The sequence below is a fragment of the Dipodomys merriami genome, unplaced genomic scaffold (genome assembly GCF_024711535.1).
Source record: "Dipodomys merriami isolate MVZ:Mamm:240054 unplaced genomic scaffold, mDipMer1.0.p SCAF_41, whole genome shotgun sequence".
Taxonomy (NCBI): domain Eukaryota; kingdom Metazoa; phylum Chordata; class Mammalia; order Rodentia; family Heteromyidae; genus Dipodomys; species Dipodomys merriami.
In genome coordinates, this window is record NW_027205715.1 from 3,641,155 (window position 1) to 3,663,450 (window position 22,296).

The window sequence follows — 22,296 nt, forward strand, 5'->3', positions numbered from 1 at the left end:
GGCCATGCCTGGGCTGAGGGGTGGAATCCTTTCCCTGTCTGAGAGCAAGGCAGAAGTGACTCCCAGCATCCCCCCCCTCCACCCATAAGCCAAGGCAAAGCAGGCCTTGATATATCCCAATGGCATCCTGACTGTTCTCTGTTCTGCCTAAGTTTCTTCACACCTAGTATCTTTTCATTACAACATAACAAATATACAAGAAATAAAACATATTTGCTCTAGGATCTCACTTTAGGCAACTTACTATTAAAAGATAGGAAATGGTTGCAGACAGCAACCAAAACAACTTTACCCAGGTCTGGAAATATTCCACACCCTTCCCTGGGTTTCAGCCTGTGGGAAGAAAGAAAGCATGCAGCTGTGGGTCAGAGAGAAGTTGGAGCACTCTTTGTTTTTCAGTTGTTTTTTCTTAAAAAGGTAAATACACAGAAAAAGCTGGATGTGGCACTGTGGCTCAAGTGGTAGAGTACTAGCCTTGAGCAAAAGAGGCTCAGGGACAGTGCCCAGGCCCTGAGTTCAAGCCCCAGGAAAAGAAAACTTGGTGACTGGGGGAGGGGTGCGGGGAGGGTTGTATGCTGGGTCTCAATCACTGGGAGAATGAGGGGTCGTTAGCATGGACCCACTCAGCAGTATTGGCCATAGACCCCACACCCACCTGCCAGCAAAATACACACTGGAAAAAGAACACATCAGAATGGTTGTCTTTAGGGAAGGGACAAGGGAATGGGTAGAGAGGTGTAAATGAATACTTGAGAGGAGCGACACCTGTCACTTATTCCTCCAGCCCCTCGCTCTACACAATACCTGTACTCCCTGCCCTCTCCTCTGGCCTCTCCCATTTCATGAGCTCCCCCGCCCTGTCTAACTCATCAGTGTTGTTGTCTGAAGTCTTCCCAGGGTCACATTATGACTTTTATGGGCCTCTTTCTCTAAGTAGAGCTGGGGCTTAAGTTGTTGAGTGCCTGCCTACTACGTTCAAGAGCCTGAGCAATAGTAACACACACACAAACACACACTCACAAAGTACATGGCTGTATTAGCACAAATACAGCCTCTGAATATAATCCAGAGAAAACTCATAATGCTACACTCAGTGTTCTATTATTTTCTTCTGATTGTGTTTGCGTGGGTACATGTGCATGCATTCCTGGGCATCAGACTCAGGGTCTTGCACAAGCTAAGCAAGCTTGGTTCTTCCACTGACCTATATCCCCAACCCCCTTCTGAATTTTGAAAGCTTTTCCTGTTCTGTGAGATTATCCACTCAATCAGAGGCCCAGAGCTTGCTCAGGAAACCTGACTCTGCCTCGTGGCCAGCGGCCCCCAGGACCCACACTGCTTTTCCATCTTGGTGAGGGCCACATGGCGCCCTCCCCCACATCTTCCCGTCCCCCCCCCCCCCCGCCTCCCTCCTCAGCACAGGCAGTGTGACACATATTTCTGGCCACTGGCTTCCCTGGTCTGCAGCCTTTGCCCATTTCTGAGTTGTGAATAATCTCCTGGCCCGTTTTAGGCTGATGGGAAGTTGGGAAGAGATGCAGAGCAGCTTATCCTCATGTAGTGTTGCCAAAGGATTGCAATACCAAGGGAAAGTCACTCCATGTACATGGATGACAGTAAATAGAGTCAAATCATTAGTAAGTGGGGAGTTTGGGGTTGCATTCGCTTTTACTAAAATTACTACCTAGGAGGTTTTATTGTTTAATTTGTAATAAAGCTATATTTGGCAGCTGGCTTATAAGAACTTCCTGAATGCCTTAGTAATCAGCTCTTGAGGAGACTTGCTCTGCAGGTCTCAAAAAACTGGACTGCTACTTGGGTACTCACAGAAGACTACATTTCCCAGAAGCCTCTTCTCCTAAGACCTGCCCTCGGCCGTTACCATGGAGATGACAAACAGCTACTAAGGCTGTCCCTGGAGGGTGAGGAGGGGAGCAAGGGCCTGGGTGTGGGAGGTTGGGCTCCAGCCTTAGCCTTTCCAGGGAGGTTTATGGGTGTTGTTTAGTGATGGGAGCAGCTTCAGGGACAGGACTGGGGGTGGTGCAGGGTCCCAGGAGTTGGAGGTAGGATTGCTCTCCCCCAGACTAGACTGTGTTCTCCCCCACCCTGCCCCAACACACACACACACACACACACACACACACACACACACACACACACGCATGCACACTCACATAAGACAACCTGAATGGAGAATGAGATCCAGGAGAATACAGTGGTTCAGATCTGGCTCCAGTCACTGAGGGGAGTCGAAGAGGCCATCCCTTCCCCAAGTGATGGAAGCTTGTGATGATCGCAAAGTGATCTCCTTTTCCCTTCCTCACAGAAACGTCCGTTCCTAGATAGCCAGAGACGCCAGGATGGAGGTCCTGAAGGAGAAAGTGGAGGAGGAGGAGGCAGCTGAGCGGGAGGAGGCTGCTGAGCGAGCCGAACGGGCTAAGACGGAGAAAATGATGAGGCCGGGAGAGCCAAGGAAGGATGAAAACTTTATGACGCAGGAGATGCTCCGAGATCTGGAGAAGAAGGTGTCGGAGATTGTGATCCCCAGTGTGGAAGAGCCCGTGTGAGTGTGGGAGTGGGGGCTTCCTGCCTGGTCATGGCTCAGGCAGAGGGCTGGGTACAGCAAGAGACAGGCAAGATGGTACCTGGGCTGAGAAAGGAGCCAGGACACAGAGGGAGGTGGTTAGGAGGGAGGGCTCTGAGCTAGAGGCCAGTGGCTCACATCTGAAATCTGAGCTAGTTGGAGGACTGAGAATCTGGGAGGATCAAGTTTTGAGGGCAGCCCAGGAAAGCTTGCGAGACCCCCCTTTCTCAACCCAGAGCTGGGTGCGGCAGTGCACGCTTGTCATCCTAAGCTACTCAAGAGGCTGAGATTGTTGGTCCGCCTTGGCGGAAAAGTCCTTGAGACTCCATCCCAACACATCTGTCATCCCAGCAACAGCAAGAAGCCTAAAATAGGCAGACTGTGGTCCAGGCAGGCACCTGGGTGGGAAACAAGACCCCATCTCAAACATAACCAGCAAAAAATAGGGCTGGAGATATGACTCGGCGGTAGAGCACTTGCGTAGCAAGTGAGAGGTTCTGAGTTCAAACCTCCCCTACAGAATGAGGACTCCAGACCAGAGGCTGCATGGTTCAGAGACTGATTGCTTCCCTCCAGCTCTGTGTGTGTGATTTTTGGGCAAATCACTTGATCTCTCTGTGGAAAAATACAGGCACTGATGAGACACCTACCTCTCAAGATTACCTGAGGAAGGGGCAGAGCCAAAGGCAGCTCAGGTGGGCCTAGAGATTCCAGGCAGAGTCTCACCTGGGCTGACACCATCACTGCCTCCTGCACAGGATCTTAACACAGGACCTCATCGACACCTCCAACCTGCCCCCTTCCTACAAATCCAACTCAACCAAGGAGGAGCACCTGCTGCAGGTGGCGGACAACTACTCCCACCAGTACAGCCATCTGTGCCCCGACCGCGTGCCTCTCTTCTTGTACCCCCTGAATGAGTGTGATGTTCCGGTAAGGGGGGGAGGATGTGGAGGCAGGGGTGAAGGAGAGTAAAATGGAGGGAGGGTCCTCCAAGGTCCCTGAGCCAATTACAAGTCTCCAGTGGGGAATCACAGGTGGAGGGTTAGCAGACCAAGCACTGGAATTTGAATAGGAGCTGACTTTATTGGTGGTGGTGGTGGTTGCTAGGCTTGAATTTGGAACCCGGCTGCTGTCCTGAGCTCCTTTTGCTCAAGGCGAGTGCTCTACCACTTTGAGCCACAGCCCTACTTCTGGTTTTCTAGTGGTTAATTGGAGATGAGTCTCATAGACTTTCCTGTCCAGGCTGGCTTTGAACCATGTTTCTCAGACCTCAGCCTCCTGAGTAGCAAGGATTACAGGCGTGAACCATGGGCACCTAGCAGGCAGCAGTATAACACAAATGCAAGAAGTTGCTTGGTGAACTGTAGGTTTAGGACGCTCTCAGCCTGGGGATTGGCTAGTTTGCAACCTTTTGGATTAATCCCGCAGCCCCCATCTATAGTTGGGAAATTGAGGCCCACTCCAGGAGGTGCCTGAAAGACGACTGAAAGGGAGAATCCACTGTGTGCATGTGGGGGGTCAGGGGGAGTCTGTCCTGGTCCATTCTTCCTATGTCTCTGGGGTAGAAGCTACATCTAGGGCTAGAGATGGCCCTGGTCTCTAACCAGGACAGCACGAGGTGCCCCTGACTAGATTGGGTGGAAGATCCTCACATCTGCAAGAGGCTCTGGTCTCCTTTCTCAGCCCTGGCTTCCTGGGGCAGCTAGCTTGGCCACTCTGGACCTCAGGTGCCCCACCCAGCCCACAGCAGGCCTGCGCCATCATGAGTGGTGATGAGACGGGGGCATCCCAGCCACCACCATCCCCACTAGTTATGGCCATGTTCACAGCAAGCACTGCTCTGCTCCCTGCCCTCCTCCCCCCTACCCCCTCTACCCTTCACCCCCCTACCCCTCCTCCAGCTCAGGGCCTAACTGTGCGTGCTACCTTCCCCCCAATATCTCTCCCCTTGCAGAAGTTTGTAAGCACCACCATCCGGCCCACACTGATGCCCTACCCTGAACTCTACAACTGGGACACGTGTGCCCAGTTTGTCTCCGATTTCCTCACCATGGTGCTCCTGCCTGACCCCCTCAAGCCAGTAAGTGCCACTTACAGGCGGCATCTAAGATCTAAGATGATAAGCTAGGCAAGATCTGGGAAAGTGGCTTAACCAAGCCCAGGCCACAGGCCCAGTGAGGGACAACCACGTACCTGATAACACACAGCAACACCATCCCATTGGCTCCTGCCTTTTTCTGCCTCAGTTTCCCTTTCATGACTTCAGGTGCTCAGCTGCCTGTGGCCTTCAGCCCTATCTTTTGCTTTTATTTCATTATTATGTTTTATGGTATGGGGTTTGAACTCAGGCCCTTGTACTTATGAGACAGGTGCTCTACCACTTGAACCATGTCTCCAGCCTCCATTTTTCTTTAGTTATTTTTTTTTACTGTGGACCTTGATCCTCCTCTACCTATAGCCTCCCACGGAGCTGGGATCACAACCATCCATGCATGCCCCACCACACCCAGCCTGTTGGTTGAGCCAGGGATCTCTCGATGCAGGCTGGCCTTGAACTGCGATCCTCTTATCTCCACTTCTCAAGTAGCTGGCATTACTGGTGTGTGCCATTGTGCCCCACAGCCATCTCTGGGCCTCTGGACAGCCTGGCCAGCTTTTCACTGAGAACAACGGACAGAGAGAAGAAGGGGAATTAGACTAGAAGGTTCTAGTGTCCCATGGTCCTATAAGAAGTTGTCCAGTCCCTTAAAGTCACAGGCACATTTGGATTGCACAGGGTCAGGTTAAGAGTTGGGGGGCCCTGGGGGGTGCAGCTTGCTTGCCCCCCCTGAGGCCACTGTGGGAGGGGAGGGCAGCGAGATGTCCCAGAGACCCCATGCTGAATGGCGTGGCCTGGGCACAGCCCTCGCACCTGTACTCCTCCACCACGGTGCTGCGGTACCAGAAGGGAAACTCATTCGACTTCAGCATGCTGCTCTGCTCCATGCTCATCGGCGCTGGCTACGATGCCTACTGTGTCAACGGTTATGGCTCCCAGGACCTGTGCCACATGGACCTGTCCCGGGAGGTGTGCCCGCTCACCATGAAGCCCAAGGAGGTACATACAGCCTGCACGTGCTGCCCACAGCATGTCCAAAGGATGGGCTTCCCCAACTTGGGGAGGAAGGCTTGCAGCCCTATCCCCCAGGGCCGTGGAGGATGTCACCATGCCAAACCACAGTGACTTTTCTATCATCAGCATCACACTGGCTTAAGCTCAGTTTAAGTCCCTGTGCCCTCCTGGTGACAAATAGTACACACACAGGGCTTCTATATAAAGTCACTGTATTTGATGTGTCCCCTGAGTGTTTGATAAAGGTTTTGCAGCTATTTGCATCCAAGGAAATAATAGATGAGTATAAAGTGAACAGACCCTGAGTCTCAATCCTCCCCTACCCAGGTACAAAGGCTCCCTCGGTGGGTGGTGTCAAGCCTTGCACAGGTTTGTTGAGCTCCGCGGTAGCCCACACTGGTGCAGACACAAGAAACTGTTGGAAATTGATAACACATTTCTGGGAAAAGCATCTCTAGATTTGCAAAATGGTTATACTACAGACAGAAAGCATTTCCCAGGAACAAGATGAATTCCAGGGCTCTGTCTGCAGCACAGGAATGGGGACCCAGGGACCTGGAAATAAGCCCTACAGCCAGCCCCTCACAATTTGCCCCACTTTCTGGCTCAGATCTGCGTGGTTCTGGGTTGATAACAGCTGAGCTGCAGACAGGAAAGGGCGGGTGCTGAAGTGCTGGCACTGGTGCTGCAGTGCCCTCTGCTGTCAGGGCTGCAGGTCTGCAGGCCCACAAGCTGGAGGAGCCAGGGGACCCATAGGTCCCAAGCCTGGCTGGTTGAGCCTGACTGTGCCTCTCCAGCCTGGGCCTGTACATAGGCCCGGCCACTGGCCCATCCTCTCTTGCTGGGTGACAGATAATCAAGAGTGAGGAGAAGCAACCACCTAAGAAGTATGCCATCAAACCACCCCGAGACCTTAACAGCAAGTTTGAGCAGGATCAGGAGCTCAAGAAGCAGCTGCAGCTGAAGGCAGAGGAGGAGAAGCGTCGACGGGAGGAGGAGGAAAAACTCGTGGTGAGTCCAGCAGGCCTGATTCTATATGTTCCATCATGTTGGGAGGGGTAGGGGAGGAGAAAGACTGAAGGGCACCGTAGCTAGCATCACGATCACAGCTCCCCAGGATGAGATAAGGGAGCCCATCTGATCTTCTCTTCAGATTTACCAAGGACTTTTTTCCTGACTGTCACACACTGCCAATAAATCCCCTACACGGACCAACAGAGTCTACGTATTTAGTTAGTTGGTGGTACTGGGATTTGAACTTCATGGCTTCATGCTTCCTAGGCAGGTGCTCTGCCACCTGAGCCATGCCCCCAGCTCTCAGATCTCACAGATCTTGGCAGTTTATTGATTGAAACCTGGGATTCAGAGATGGCCTTGCAATCAGAGCTCTCCTGCAGCACTTCAGCCCAGAGGGACGGTCTTGGCCGCCTCTCCCTCTCACCCCTCTGCAGCAACTTGGTAGTCACCTCCTGGCCTTCCACTGCAGGAGGAAGAGAAAGAGAAGCCTGACCCCCTGCACGGCCTGCGGGTGCACTGCTGGGTCCTGGTGCTGTCTGGGAAGCGAGAGGTGCCTGAGAGCTTCTTCATCGACCCGCTCACGGGCCGCAGCTACCCCACCCAGGATGATCACTTCCTGGGCATCGAGAGCCTCTGGAACCACAGGAACTACTGGATTAACATGCAGGACTGCTGGAATTGCTGCAAGGTGCCAGAGGGTGGATGGGTGCTGGGGGGGGGGGGTTGGGGTAGGCATGGGGGCCTTGGAGAGGGGACCACTGAATCAGGAGAGTGCTGCATGGCCCCTGTAGCTGAAAATGTTAACGCACGTTGATCTAGCTCTGCTCCAAGCAATCACTACAGCCTTGACCTATGGCAGCATTACTCCACTTTCCAACTGTCTTTCCACCCCAACCCCCAAGTGTCATTATTTATTGACTTATTTTTGATAGTACTGTGTATTTATTTTTGGACCTGGGTGCTGTTCCTGAGCTTGTTTGCTTGAGGATAGTACTCTACCACTTGAGCCACAGCTCCACTCCCAGCACCCCCCCCCTTACTTTTTGGTAGTTAATTGAAAATAGAAAGTCTTGCAGGCTTTCTTGCTGCTGGCCACAACCCTCAGATCTCATCCTCCTGAGTAGCTAGTATTATAGGTGTGAGCCATCCTCACCTGTGAGTGCTGGGCCTGTACTCACTGTCAGATGAAGGGCCTTGTACTTGCTCAAAGGAGGTACCCTGCCACTTAATTCATGCCCCACCCTGGTTTTTTGCTGGTTATTTGGGAGATGAAATTTTGACTGCCTAAGCTGGCTTCAACTCTCAAACCTCTTGATCTCAGCCTTAAAAAAAGAAGTTTCATGTATTTATTGTTATATGGTACTGAGGAATCAAACCCAGAGCTTCATTCATGCTAGGCATGCACTCTATCTCTAAGCCACATACCCAGTCCCTGGCTCTCAGCCTTTTAAGTAGCTAGGATGACAGGAGTGAGCTATGGGTGCCCAGCCCAGTACGCATCCTTCACACCTGCGTTCTTCTACCATCACCATGCTCCTAAGATTCACTCATGACCTAGGTACAGCCATGGTGGTTCACATGCATTGTTTATTCATTTCTGGTTATTTGAGAACACACCAGAACTTGTCCATCCTGCAGCTACACAGCAAACATATAGTTGTGTCTGTTGGGTGTATACTTGGGAAAAGCACATGTTCCATTCTAGTAGAGCCTGTTTCCCAAAATGATTGCTTTGATGTGCACTCTTATTGTCAGTATAGCAGAGTTCCAGAAGTCGTGCCCACTCCTGGGTATTCTCTTTTTTATTTTACCTATTCCCTACAATATATAATTATACTCCATTGTAATTTTTTTTGTCAGTAGTGGGGCTTGAACTCTAGGCCTGGATGTTGTCTGTCCCTGAGCTCTTCAGCTCAAGGCTAGTGCTCTACCACTTGAGCCACAGCACCACTTCCAGGTTTTTGGTGGTTTATTGGAGATCAGAGTCTCAGGGACTTTCCTGTATAGGTTGACTTTGAACCATGATCCTCTGATCTCAGCCTCCTGAGTGTTAGGTTTTTAAAAGGAGGTAGCCAAGTAAGAACAGCACCACACACATGGTATTCAGGTAGGGGTAGGTTTATTCAGTAGACCTGCTGGGACCAGGCCAGATTGGCACTCCACGTGGCTGGCAAAGAGGGCATCTGGCCCTGGGCTAGGCCTTATCTAGGGTAGGGGTAGGAATGTGGCCAGGTAAAGGGAGGTGGGACCAGGTAAGAGGAGGTGGGACCAGGTATAGCCACATCAGATCCAGATGTGACCTCAGTGGATGCGGATGTGACCTCTTCCGAGTATCCCAGTTGCCTAGGTAACACAAGTACTGGGCAGAGACCTTGCTGTGAGGAGGGTGGAGTCTGCTCACCATCCAGGATCGGACCTTACATTCCAGCCTTTTAATAATCATGGAATAAGGCGCGGATTCTCTCTGGCTACTTCCTGCTGACAAGGGGCCTTGACATTAGGGGTAAAAGGCTGGAATTTGGTCTCCTCCCAGAGAAGGCAGCAAGCAGCAGCTGGTGGCGTGAGTCCTTAGATGAAGTCTGGAGAAGTCTCATGAGGCATTGAGGGGCTGGAAAAAAAATACTAGAGAGCAAATAAATGGCAAGAGGAAGGACTTGGGGCTGAAATGTCCCTAGCTACTTCTGACATCTGTTGACTAGGTAGAGGAGAAGTCAGGTAACAAAGGCAAGAATATGAATTCCTGTCCAGTCAATAGGTAGACAGGTATGGACACTAGATGGGCAGGCTTCTTACTTCTATTGACCTCCTGGCTCTGGTTAATTTTGAAAGGGCAGGCACAACGTGGCTGATGTGACATCATCTCCTCTTACTCTTCTCCATGGTCCCTTGTTCCCCAGACTGGCTGAGTCTAGGTGCTCGTTGCGGGGATGGCTTGTCCCAGTTGGTATTCAAGGAGGATTGAACTCAAGGCCTGAGCACTGTCCCTGAGCACTTCTGCTCAAGGCTAGCACTCTACCACTTTGAGTTATAGTACCACTTGCAGTATTTGCTGGTTAGAGATAAGAGTCTTGAGCCATGCTTCCAGCCTGGCTCTTTGCAGGTTAGTTGGGAGATGGAGTCTTAGAGATTTTTCGGCCCAGGCTGGCTTTGAACTGCAATTTTTGCCACAAAAAAAACCTTTATTATTTCCAGTTAAAGCAACAAGGAGATCAAATAGAATAAGTAGAGCTTACCTGGTTCTTATCAAGAATGGCCAACAAATATTCTGAAATGACAAAACTCATTAGATGTGAGAATCTTAGCACAGATATGTCCAATATTTTAGAGTCACATAGTTAGTACTAGAATATACACCTCAAAACAAAAAGACAAAACTCAAAACCTAAAATTTTGGCAACAATGTTTAGACATCTTTGCTAACAAAGCACATCAGATGGTTGGGCCTCAGTTACCAGGGTCTGTGAAAAGAGCAACTTGTTAGCAAAGCATCTTAGAATAGATGGATGGAGGAGTAGTAAGCTTGGTGGAAGGTTAAGGGTCAGATGGGGCCAAACCCTTAACCCACCATGTGGCCAAGACGGCGAACTCAAGACAGCAAATTCCTGAAAAAAATGCAAAGAAAGCCTGAACAAATAGATCAAGCCTAGTTTGGCTAGCCTTTGAGAGGGAACCTAGAGGGGGGTCCCCGGGACCCAGCCTGCGTCGCACTCTTCAGGGCACAATCCAAAATGTTGTAGAAAAGAGAAAGGGAGAGATAAGAAAAATTGGACATGAATGGCAGAGAGAGAGCAAAGAGAGCCTGAAAGTAAACAGACTTCTGACCATTTACCATTGCAGTGGAAAAAACTGTGTACATCTGAGAATGGCATAAAAATGAGGCACTCTGGCTTTCCAGGGAGCGCGGGAGGCATTTCAAAGGGGTTTCACAGCTCAGGTGTTATTCGCAGCACCCCATTAAATGTGTAGGAGAATCAGTCTGGTGAGTGAAGGAGAGCTGACCAGGCAGAAGCGGCGTCCCAACTTCCCCAGAGCCCTCTAGAGAGAAATGGCCAAGCCCCCAAAACCAAGTGTCCTTGGCTTCAGAGGTGATTGGCCTTTCAGCTAAAGGCCGTAGGAGCTCTCTGGCGTGGCGCATCGTCTGGACAGAGACTGAGTGACGAGAACTGTAGAGAGTAGTTTCACTTACCAGAGTAGAGAGGTGGTGTGGACGTGGATGTGAAGGCCAGCAATGGTATTGATGCGCTGTGTCCACAGCAGACAGACGTATTCGCAAAAGGCCGTCAGAACTGTGGGTATTCCTCAGAGCAAAAAAAGGGAAAAAAGAAAAAAAGCAGAGAGGAATCCCACCTATCCTGACTTTAAGCCCTTCCCAGGTTTTGGCACCATTTATGTTAGGTTTTTAAAAAGAGGTAGCCAAGAAAGAACAGCACCACACACATGGTAAGGGGTAGGTTTATTCATCGTTCTGGCTGGCACCAGGTCATGTTGGCCCTCCACTTGGAGGGGAAAGGCCTAGGAAAGAGCTGGGAAAGAACTGGGAAAGAGAGAGAGCTGGGAAAAAGAGGGCATCTGGGCCTGGGCTAGGTCTTTTCTAGGGTATGGGTGGAGAAAGGTGTAGCCACATCAAATTCAGATGTGACCTCAGTGGATGCTGATGTGACCTCTTCCAGGTGTCCCACTTGCCTAGGTAACGCAGGTACTGGGTGGAGACTTTGCTGTGAGGAGGGTGGAGTCTGCTCGCCATCCAGGATCGGACCTTACACTGAGTAGCTAGGATTATAGGCATGAGTCACTGGAGCCCAGCTTCCATTGTTTTATATATATCACTCAAGATGTTGAGACAGGAGGGTTGCAAGTTCCAGGCCCGCTGGAGCTGTCATTCTGCCCAGGTCCCTGCGGGCCTCTGGGAGCAGCTGTTTCTCATCACTACAGGGCAGGTTGGGGGTGGGGAAACATGAGGTTCACTTGACTGACTCCCCTTCCCCAACAGGACTTGATCTTTGATCTGGGTGACCCTGTGAAGTGGGAGTATATGCTTCCGGGACCAGAGAAGCACCGCCTGGCCTTGTCCGAGGAAGACGACGAGACACTGAATGATGAAGATGATGTTGAAGATCTGGTGAGCCTCAGTGGCGTGGGAGGCAGTGGGGTTGGAGTGAGAAAAATGTGTACCCTGTCTTGCTTCAGGATGCCTGACAAACACCCCTAAAAGCATGTGTATGCCATGCAGGGGAGGGGACCAAGTGCACCAATTATAGGTTCTTCAAAGTCTGGACTCTGCCCTCATTTTATGAATATGTAAACAGAGGCCCATACTCTTGCAGTGAGTTAGGGGAGAGCTGAAACTTAAATTCAGGGGTTCAGGAGTTTTCCTGTTCCTTTAGAGCATATGCTCCAGGGAGTTGGGTCACAAGACCCTTTCTTCAAGCCTGGGGGAGCCCCAAGGCTGGTCACTCTCATCTTCAGATTTCTGTCAGGTATACTAAAGACTATTGGCAGAATGGCTTCATGGTGTCAGCCACCCTCTTCTCCCAAGCCAGGGCCTTCCAGACTTGCCCTTGGACAAGGATTGGGGTCTTTGGGAACTTCCCTCACTTGCACAGAAATGAGGGAGGGGTCATGGTCATAGCAGAGCAAACGGAACAGACGTGTTGGCCTAACTGTGTGACCACAGGCTGGGATTTACATAACAGCGGTTTGTATCCCAGTTCCGGAGGCTGGATTAAGGACCTTCTAAGGACCACACTCAAACTTCATTACCTCTTTAATGATCCCAGTTCCAAATATAGCCATATTCTCCAAGGCACTGGGAGCCAGGACACCTGTGTTTGGAGTTTGGAGGGATATAAGAACAAAGCAGAACCTGCATGGCCTCTCTGAGCACCAGGCTCCATAACAGGTGTCAAGCCTGAGTTCACTCATTTCAATCACCACCAACAAGCTGGAAGCTCACGCCTGTAATCCTAGCTACTCAGGAGGCTGAGATATGAGGATCACAGCTCAAAGCCAGTCTCGGCAAGAAAGTCCATGAGACTCTTATCTCGAACTAACCTCCATAAAACCAGAAGTGGAGCTGTGGCTCAAAGTGACAGTGTGCTAGCCTTGAGATAGGAATAGCACCCAGGCTCCAAGTTCAAGCCCCATGATCACCACCACCACTAACAACAACAACGAAAACGTAAGACAGGCGCTAATGGGTCACTCCTGTAATCCTATCTACTTAGAGGCCTTAGGTAAATAATAAATAAATAAAATAAAATTACCACCACCCAGTGAGGTATTGTCCCCTGGTACAGAGTGGACGACTTGCACAGCAGGGTGAAGTCACTCACCCAATGGGCATATCCAGAGCCCGGATCTGAACTGAAATAGTAGCTCTAATCTCAGCAGTGATTCTGGTTTACCTCCTGGGCCGTGGCCTAGTGAGCCAGTGGCTTGGTGAGCTGTGGCCAGCGCAGGAATAACCTTCTCATTGCTGAGCATGGGCGCCCCCTGCTGGCTACGAGGCCCAGAACAGCCGCTGTCCAGGGAGTCTGACACTGTGGGAGCCATCCCCAGGCTGCTAGCTGGTTCAGAGTGGAGGACTTGCCTTAGCTGCTGGTGAATGGGCTCTACCAGACTCCAGGAGCTTTGCTGGTGAAAGGACCCTAACCACAAGAAGCCTTGACCAGAAGGGGAGGATGGGCCTGGGGGCTGGTACTGCTGGGGGAGGGGCTTGTGCTCCTGACATGTGCCACTCCCCCCCCAAGCCCTCAGACCCCCCTGACTGGGCTCTGAAGGGAGGAAGAGACTTTGCCAGGGTCTCCTCCAGGACCTGGCTAGCATCCCTCTCTCCCACAGGGAAAGGAAGACGAAGAAAAGAGCTTCGATATGCCATCCTCGTGGGTGATGCAAATCCAAATCTCTCCAGAAGGTCTCTGCCCAGCACTGCCCCAGCTCTTCTCTCCTTGGGGCCTGGGGACAGGGTATACAGACTCGCTCTGCAGTCTAGAAGGAGAGAGCCCAGCCCACTCTGTGTCCACAGCGTTCGAGACCCGCTGCCCTAATGGGAAGAAGGTGATACAGTACAAGAAGGCCCAGGTGGAGAAGTGGGCCCCGTACCTCAACAACAACGGCCTCATGTGCCGCCTTACCACCTACCAGGACCTGGAGTGTAAGGGTGCAGCTCGCGCTGCGGGGCCGCCGGTGGGGAGCTGTAGGGAGAGCCGTGACCCTCAATATGCCCGTACCCTCAGTGTGTGTGTGTGCCATCGCTGGTCCCTGTTGCTGGGAACAGTGGGTGGGAGGCCGGGGCACCTGGCCTGGCTGCAGTAGACACCCTCCCCGACCCCCACCTCACCTCAGGTACCAAGGTTTTGGAGATCAAGGAATGGTACCAGAATCGGGAAGACATGTTGGAGCTAAAGCATATGAACAAGACCACAGGCTTATGTATTGACTACTTTAAGTCTGGCCATCCCCAGGCTCTTCGTGGTATGTGCATGAACCCCATTGCTGGGCTAGCCAGGAGCTGGGGTGAGGGGCTATGAGTATGATAGAGGAAGCAACATTGGCTATGGACAGGGTCCTTGGGTGGCAAGCCAGACACTGCCTCCCAAAGAAAGCCAGAGCTGGGTGGCTACCAGCAGTCACAGCTACAGCTCCCCACCATCATCTCCCTCTCTCTCTCCCCCCGCCCCCACCTGCCATCCCAGTACATTCCTACAAGTCCATGCAGCCTGAGATGGACCGGGTCATGGAGTTCTATGAGTCAGCCCGTGTGGATGGCCTGATCAAGCGGGAGGAGACTCCCAAGACGATGACTGAGTATTACACTGGGCGCCCTGACTTCCTTTCCTACCGCCACATCAATTTCGGGCCCAGAGTGAAGAAGCCCACTCAGTGCACCGCGGATTCAAACCCAAGGCCCATTGTGGTAAGAGTGTGCCTGCCCTGGGCATCAGGGTGCCCACCTTCTCTGGCAGACAGAGGTCACCTGGGTGGATACAGCCCTTGATCTCTGGTGGCATCGAGGTGTGTGATATTGCCAGAAGACTTAACTATATACAGAATGGTGCTAGATGTGCCTTGAAGCAAGAACCAAGTGTCACAGCTTGTTTGTTTGTTTTGTTGGTCATGGGGCTTGAACTCTGCGCCTAGGTGCTGTCCTTCAGCTCTTCGGCTCAAGGCAAGTGCTCTACCAATTAAGCCATAGTGCCACTTCTAGTTTTCTGATGGTTTATTGGAGGTAAGTATCTCTTGGGCTTTCTTGCCCGGGCTGGCTTTGAACCACGATCCTCTGATCTCAGCCTCCTGAGTAGTTAGGATTATAGGCATGAGCTACCGGCACCCGACTTCATAGCTTGTTTTTACATTATGAGTTCACACTCCTGGCTAATCATCTGGAAAAGCCAGGCATTGTGGTACATGCCTAAAATTCCATCTGCTCAGGAGGCAGAAGCAGGAGGCCCTCAAATTTGAGGTCAGCTGGGGCAAAAGGTAGTAAGATCCTGGCTCAAAAACAAAACATAAGCCAAGGTGGCTCACACCTGTAATCCCACCTATGCAGGAGGCTGGAGATCTGAGGACTGAGGTTCAAAGCCAGCCAGGGCAGGAAAGTCCTGCCTCACTCCCGTGAGACTGTTATCTCTAATTAACCACCAGAAAACTGAATGTGGAGCTGCAGCTCCAGTGGTAGAGTGCTAGCCTTGAACAAAAAAGTGCAGGGACAGTGTCCAGGCCCTGAGTTCAAGCCCCAGGACCAGCACAAAATAAAAATTAAAGGGGCTGGGAAGGTGGCTCAGTGGTAGAATGCTTGCCTTGCATGCATGAGGCCCTGGGTTCAATTCCTTAGCACCACGTAAGCAGAAAAAGCTGGAAGTGGTGCTGTGGCTCAAGTGGTAGTGCACTAGACTTGAGCTGAAGAGCTGAGGGATAGTGCCCAGGCTCAGAGTTCAGGTCCTATGACTGGCAAAAAATTTAAAAAATAAAATAAAATAAAAGGGTTGAGGATATAGCTCAACGTAGTGCTTGCCTCGCATGCAACAAAGCCATGGTTTTAACTCTTTGTAATAAAATTAATCATCTATCAATCTTGAAAATTGAGAAATGTAAAAATATCTCAGAATGATACCTCTCAAATATTAACTGAGGAGTCATAGATTTGGTTCTGAGAGGCTTCTCCTAAGTGAATATCCAAGGCAGATTGGGAGTTCAATTCCTTCTGTTACCTATTGTACAGTAAACTAATCCCCCCCCCTCCAAGTCATTACAAATTATTTTGCAGCTGTACTTACTGGCTACATGCACCAAAAATGTCCTTGCTAGCAGACTTCTAGAGATGGGGTAGGTAGGAGAGATGGTGAGCTCTCCACCACCGGGGTTAAGCAGGCAGCCTGGTAGAGGGAGCTAGAGAAGGTGTCCAGAGTCATCTGGGCTGCAGAGGCTTGGCCCTGAGAAGCCATCACAAACCACCCGCTCCTCCCAAGGACCTCTGAGCTCAGGGCCATGACCATCCTGTGCCTGGAATGCACCCATGTGTTGTTGTCCTTCTGGCCCTGCAGAAAATCACAGAGTGCTTCCACCGAAACCCCGCGAAGTCCGCGGATGAGGACGTGGCGGAGCGCGTGTTTCTCATCAACGAGGAACGCATCCAGCTGCGCTATCACCGCCGCGAGGACCACATCACCACGTCTAAGCGGGAGTTCCTGCGGCGCACAGAGGTGGACAGCAAGGGCAACAAGGTCATCATGACCCCGGACATGTGCATCAGCTTCGAGGTGGGCAGTGGCACGTGCAGGGGGGGGAACTGTGCCCTGTGACCCCTTCTGGCAACCTGGGGGGACCCACAATGGGGCGCTTGAAGCCTAACCATGAAAACAACCCATCTGGACCTCTCCTGAGAATGCAGTACGTCCATGGGTCCTTCTCTTTTTTGTAGTTCCTCCGAAAATCCTCCCTTTCCCATCAGAATGAGAATCTAGCAGGCTGAGGTCCCTGCCTTCCCCTCTCCCATCTCTAGTCAGTAGACCCCAGGTCTCTGGGATCTAAGTAGGAGGGAGGAGATTCTTACTTCCTTTGAAGAATTCACCTCTCTAGTGAAATCCCTGCATTCCATAACCCCTCTTCATCTTCAGTTTCCTATCTATCTACTGATCAATCAATCATTTGATCTATCATCTATATCTATGATGCTAGTCTGGGGCTTGAGTGCTGTCCCTTTCGCTTTATTGCTCAAGGCTAGTGCTCTACCACTTAAGCCTCAGCTCTACTTCTGGCTTTTTTTCTGGCAAATTGGAGATAGGAGTATCATAATCTTTCCTGCCCAGGCTGGCTTCAAACTGCAATCCTCAGATCTCAACCTCTTGAGTTGCTAGGATTCCAGGTGCGAGCCACTATCTACCTGAATTGTAATAGACGAGGAAACTGCCTTGTAGCTAGAAAGAGGCGGGAGTAATTGGAGTGGAGCAGTGTCACTGCTTCAAGTGTGGCAGTCTGTCTGTCACTGTGGTGGTTCTGGTCCCAGGTGGAGCCTATGGAGCACACCAAGAAGCTTCTCTACCAGTATGAGACCATGATGCAACTGAAGGCTGCCGAAAAGGTGTCCCGTCATCAGGCCTGGGAGTCAGAGCTGGAGGCAAGTCCCCATGGAGATGGGTGGGTGGGCAATGGCAGGGCTGGGGTGGGGGTGGGGGCCTTGGTCATGGCCTCCATTGATTGACAATTCAGGTGCTGGAGATCCTAAAGCTTCGAGAGGAGGAGGATGAAGACCACACACTGACCATCTCCATCTATGACACAAAGCGCAATGAGAAGAGCAGGGAATATCGGGAGGCCATGGTGAGCCTTATGGTTGAATCACCAATTTTCCCAGGGCTGGCTTTCTCTGGACTCCCCCTGCCCACCCCTCTCCCCCTCCCCAGGCCTCTAGCATGGGGAAAACCACTGGGATTCAGCTAGGAAAATCTTTACTTATTTTTGCTGGTCCCAGGGCTTGAACTCAGGGCCTGGGTGCTGTTCCTGAGCTTGTGCTCAAGGCTAGCATTCTACCATTTGAGCCACAGCACCACTTTTAGCTTTTTCTGGGTAGTCTTAGAGACTTTTTTGTCTGGGTTGGCTTTGAACCACCATCCTCAGATCTCAGCCTCCTGAGTGGAATTATAGGTGTGAGCCACCAGCACTTGGCAGGAAAGGGGATGATGTCATGATGCTGGGTGATCAGTCTTGCTAGAGTCCCTCCCAAAGTACTCAGGCCAGGTTCCCCACCCAGAGCTGGGCAAATGAGGAAAGAATGTGAATGGTATGCCCACCTCCACAAGGCTACCATCAAGGCTGTGTCCCTAGTCACATGACTGTTCTCAGATCCCTAGCGCAGGGCCTTGGCTCAGATCTCCATCTTCTCTGTCTATGCAGGGCATAAGGCCCCAAGATGTTAAAAAAAATGAAGTTTTATCATACTTAACCTTTGCCATTACTGAGTAAGCATCTCCTATGGACTGTCGGGCACCTGGCTGTGTGCTTTATAGATCTGATCCTGTCTGAGGAGAAGGAAACAGGTTTGGGGAGGTAGATGTCTTGAATCGTTTGGCCATCAGCATGGCCAGCCCTGTTTGAGGTGCCTGCATGGGGCGCTGGGTGGGGAGCTGGCCTGGTGGTGGACCACTGTTGATGCAGAGCTGATGGAGGTGTCCTGAAGGCCCTCCTGACTCAGCGGGCCCTCCCTAGGAGCGTGTGTTGCACGAGGAGCACCTGCGGCAGGTGGAGACCCAGCTGGACTACCTGGCCCCATTCCTGGCCCAGCTTCCCCCGGGTGAGAAGCTGACACGGTGGCAGGCAATACGTCTCAAGGACGAGTGTCTCAGCGACTTCAAGCAGCGGCTCATCGACAAGGCCAACCTCATCCAGGCCCGCTTCGAGAAGGTGAGCCCAGAGCCTGGCAGGGGAGGGGGTCTTGGTATTTTCTCCAGAAAATGGTCTTGGGACTCTCTGCCCAGCATCTCACAGATCTGTGAGGGATTGGTGGACAGATGAGTATGTCAGTGTTCTTTCTTCAGTGTTATTCCTGGATGGTTGTGGAGGTGGGAACGGATGAGTAGGTGGGTGGATGGCTGGGTGAGTAGATGGACAGATGGATGGGTGGGTAGATGGGTAAATGGGAGGATAGATAAGCAGATGGTAAACAGGTATGTAGATGGAGGAGTGGGCAGAGGAATGAATGGATAGGTAGATGGTGCATTATAACAACTCCTCCTTCTTGACCTGTTTCTGTAGGATAAGCACACACTAGGTAGCTTCTATGTAGTGTAGTTCCACACTTTGAACCCACAGAGCTCTATAATTTTCCTCAATTCAAAGGCTCTGGAAATGCCACTAGCTTGTTCAGTCATGGGTTTTGTTTGTTGGTTTGGTTTTTCTATGGTGCTAGGGATCAAACCCAGGGCTTATGCAATGAAGCAAGCACTCTGCCACATCCCCCTCCCTGGTTGGCTGTTTTAGCCCTACTCTGACCTCAGGGACATAGTCCCTCTAAATATGACCCCAGAGGCTCCCACCCTTTGTGACCCTTTCCTCTGCTCCTCTCCTTGTGTGGGTGGGGACTGTCTGCTGACCTGGAGAATGACAGCCTGCATTCTGGGGACAGTTAGCTCTTGTTATCCCCCCCCCACACACACAAACCCATCTTCCAGGAGACTCAAGAGCTTCAGAAGAAGCAGCAGTGGTACCAGGAGAACCAGGTGACCTTGACGCCCGAGGACGAAGACTTGTACCTGAGCTACTGCTCCCAGGCCATGTTCCGCATCCGCATCCTAGAGCAACGGCTCAACAGGTAAGGGGAGGTGGGATCCAGGAAGAGCGTCTGGAGTTCATCTGGCTGCTACTGTGAAACCCTTCACTCCTCTCCTTTCACCTTAGGCACAAGGAGCTGGCCCCACTCAAGTATTTGGCGCTGGAGGAAAAGCTGTACAAGGACCCACGGCTGATGGATCTGGTGAAAGTCTATGCTTGACACCTCTCATAGGACTATCGTGGAAGCTGCCAGAGATCACAAACCTGCTCTCATATTTACCACACCTGCCTAACGCTACCCACAAGGGAGCCCAGCTTCACTGCTACTCCCCCGTCTCTCATTTTCCCTTTAAATAAACATACTTTCATTTAATTTGCTATCTGTGCTTCAGACTTCCCAAGTTCTAGCCCTAATCTTTTCCTCCTTTGCCTCTTTATCTATAGCCTGGGGCCACCCATTTCTCCCTGGAAACTGACAGTAGTAGCTTTTTACTGCTCTGACAAAAAAACCAGAAAACCAAAAAAACCCAAAGGAGCGAAGATTTATTTTAGCTCATAGTTTCAAGTTTTAGTCTAGCTTTTGGTCAAGCTCCATTGCTTTGACCTATGACCAGGTAAAAACATCAATGGCAGGGCTGGGTGCTAGTAGTTTACACCTGTAATCCTAGCTGTTCAGGATGCTGAGATCTGAGGATTGGGGTTCAAAGCCAGCCTGAGCAGGCTATCTGCAATGAATCAATTAAGCTGGAAGTGGAGCTGTGGCTCAAATTGTAGAGTACTAACCTTAAGCAAAAAAGCTCTGGGGGCTGGGAAGGTGGCTCAGTGGTAGAGTGCTTAGCATGCATGCATGAAGCCATAGGTTTGATTTGATTCCTCAGCACCACATAAGCAGAAAAAAGCCAGAAGTGGAGCTCTGGCTCAAGTGGTAGAGCACTAGACTTGAGCTGAAGAGCTGAGGGACAGCACCGAGGCTCCATGACCAACCCAAAAAAATAAATAAATAAAACAACTCTGGGATAGCAACCAGGACTGGCAGACAATAAACCATAGGAGGGAGGACATGGGAGTGCAAAACTGTTGTCTTATGGCAGACAGGAAGCTGAGAGTCAGAAAAAGGGCAGGGGACAAGATGCATCCTGGAAGGCATGCCTCCAGTGAGCTACTCCAGCTAAGCCGTACCACCTCCAGAGCCCACCTAGCTATGGACTCATGATCCAATCACCTCTCAGTAGCCACCTTCAGCTACAGACCAGGCCTTGAATACTTGAACCTGGAGGCCATATTTCAAATCCAAATGGCAACAGACAAATTCATCATTAGGCCAATCCACAAATGGCTTTGTTTCTTCAAGAGATCAGTAACATCAAACAAAAGCTATGCTAAATCCAGATTGGTGCCTAGCTACAAGCTTTTTTTTTTTTTTTTTTTTGTGGGCCATGGGGCATGAACTCTGGGCCTGGTACTGTCCCTTAGCTCTTCAGCTCAAGGCTAGCACTGTACCACTTAAGCCAAGCACCACTTCCGGCATTTTCTGTTTATGTGGTGCTGAGGAATCAAACCCAGGGCCTCATGCACGCAAGGCAAGCACTCTACCACTGAGCCCCGACCTAGGACTCTTCCTTTACCCGCTTACTGCTTGAGTTTGAATCTAGGGCTGCCTCTATACTAGATCAGCTACACCTGTAGCCCGTGTTCTACTTAGCAGAACAATTTTATTAAATATTTTGGAAATGATTGAGGACATTTGATTATGGTCTGGATATTAGAAAATTAAGTTTTCTTAGGGGTAGTAATGATGGTATGGGCCTAAGGGCCTTGTTTTAAAGAGCTACAGAGTCATCAGCGTCAAGATAGAAATGTCATGATGTCTACAATTTATAAATAGGGGTGAAGAAAAAAGTCTTGTTGATCAATACACTCGTAAGATTTCCCTATTATTATATATTATATATATATATATAATATATATATATATATATTAAAAGTTGAGGGGACACAGGCTGGACAGTTTTGATCCGATGTTCTCCTAATCCAGCCCTCTGTTAAAAAGGCCCTTCTGGAGCTGTTTCCCCAATATGCCAGCTAACAACGGACCTTTGCTTCTTGTTGCTGGCAAAAGGGGCTGCCGTTCAGTTGGGAATTGCCCAGGCTTTGCCTTTAAGAACAAGTATTTGAGGACTCAAGCCATTTGTTTTTTCTGTCCCCACGTCTTTTGTAAGCACCTACACCGGGGTCTCAGTTTCCTCATCAGTACAGGGAAAGTGTTCCGTAGCGGTGTGCTGAGCGAGGTGCGAGACCAAGCAGGCCCACGCAGTTCCGGGCTCTAAGGCTAAGGCAGAGTTGCTACTGGGGGGCCGGGGGGGGGGGGAAGCCTCCCATCGTGGTGGGTAAAGGGGAATCCCAGGCCCCGCACAGCTGCAGACCAAGTCCCTCGGAGCAGCCCGGGCACCGGGGCCTCCCCTCGTGTTGAGGGAACCCCAGACCCCCGCACAGCTGCAGCCATTCGCCCTTTCATCCTTTCTCCCGTGGCACTGGAGGGTGCCACGCCCAACTCGGCCCGGGAATCCATTGGTCCTCTAAGCCTCCCTCGGGAACTCAAGCCGGCGTCCAGATCGAAGAAGAGAAGCCTCGTCCGGAGACGCCCGCGGCAGCATCGTCCTCAGTCAGGCAAAGGGATTCAGGAACTACGGCAAAACATAAGCGAAGGCTTTTTTTCCCCATTTGCCCGGTTCCAAGATGGAAGATCCACGGCTTCACGCTGCTCCAGAAGTCCCCTTCCCATTGGATAACTAGGAATTGGTTCTCCAATAAAGAG

At 51.0% G+C, this 22,296-nt stretch overlaps 1 protein-coding gene across 2 annotated transcripts; it reads left to right on the plus strand.

The window, feature by feature from the left end:
* The first annotated feature begins 1,493 nt into the window (after positions 1-1,493).
* On the plus strand, positions 1,494-19,854 carry Drc7 (dynein regulatory complex subunit 7). 2 transcript variants are annotated; one of them, XM_069992398.1, is made up of 18 exons: positions 1,494-1,922; positions 2,327-2,563; positions 3,343-3,517; positions 4,542-4,667; positions 5,490-5,684; positions 6,552-6,710; positions 7,186-7,404; positions 11,707-11,835; positions 13,557-13,629; positions 13,741-13,869; positions 14,061-14,189; positions 14,411-14,631; positions 16,259-16,474; positions 17,221-17,331; positions 17,424-17,534; positions 18,420-18,614; positions 19,382-19,521; positions 19,608-19,854. In XM_069992398.1, the coding sequence occupies exons 2-18, from the start codon at positions 2,361-2,363 to the stop codon at positions 19,699-19,701; spliced, it is 2,625 nt and encodes an 874-aa protein (XP_069848499.1). In that variant the 5' UTR covers positions 1,494-1,922; positions 2,327-2,360; the 3' UTR covers positions 19,702-19,854. The 2 variants fall into 2 exon arrangements, with proteins under 2 accessions (XP_069848499.1, XP_069848500.1); XM_069992399.1 differs by lacking the exon at positions 1,494-1,922 and adding an exon at positions 1,997-2,063.
* The last annotated feature ends 2,442 nt before the right edge of the window (positions 19,855-22,296 follow it).

Coding starts and splice junctions, on each gene's coding strand:
- Drc7 (XM_069992398.1), top strand. CDS start 2,361: ATGGAGGTCCTGAAGGAGAAAGTGGAGGAGGAGGAGGCAGCTGAGCGG. Junction 5,685..6,551: donor TCACCATGAAGCCCAAGGAG/GTACATACAGCC, acceptor GCTGGGTGACAG/ATAATCAAGAGTGAGGAGAA. Junction 17,332..17,423: donor CCTGGGAGTCAGAGCTGGAG/GCAAGTCCCCAT, acceptor TTGACAATTCAG/GTGCTGGAGATCCTAAAGCT.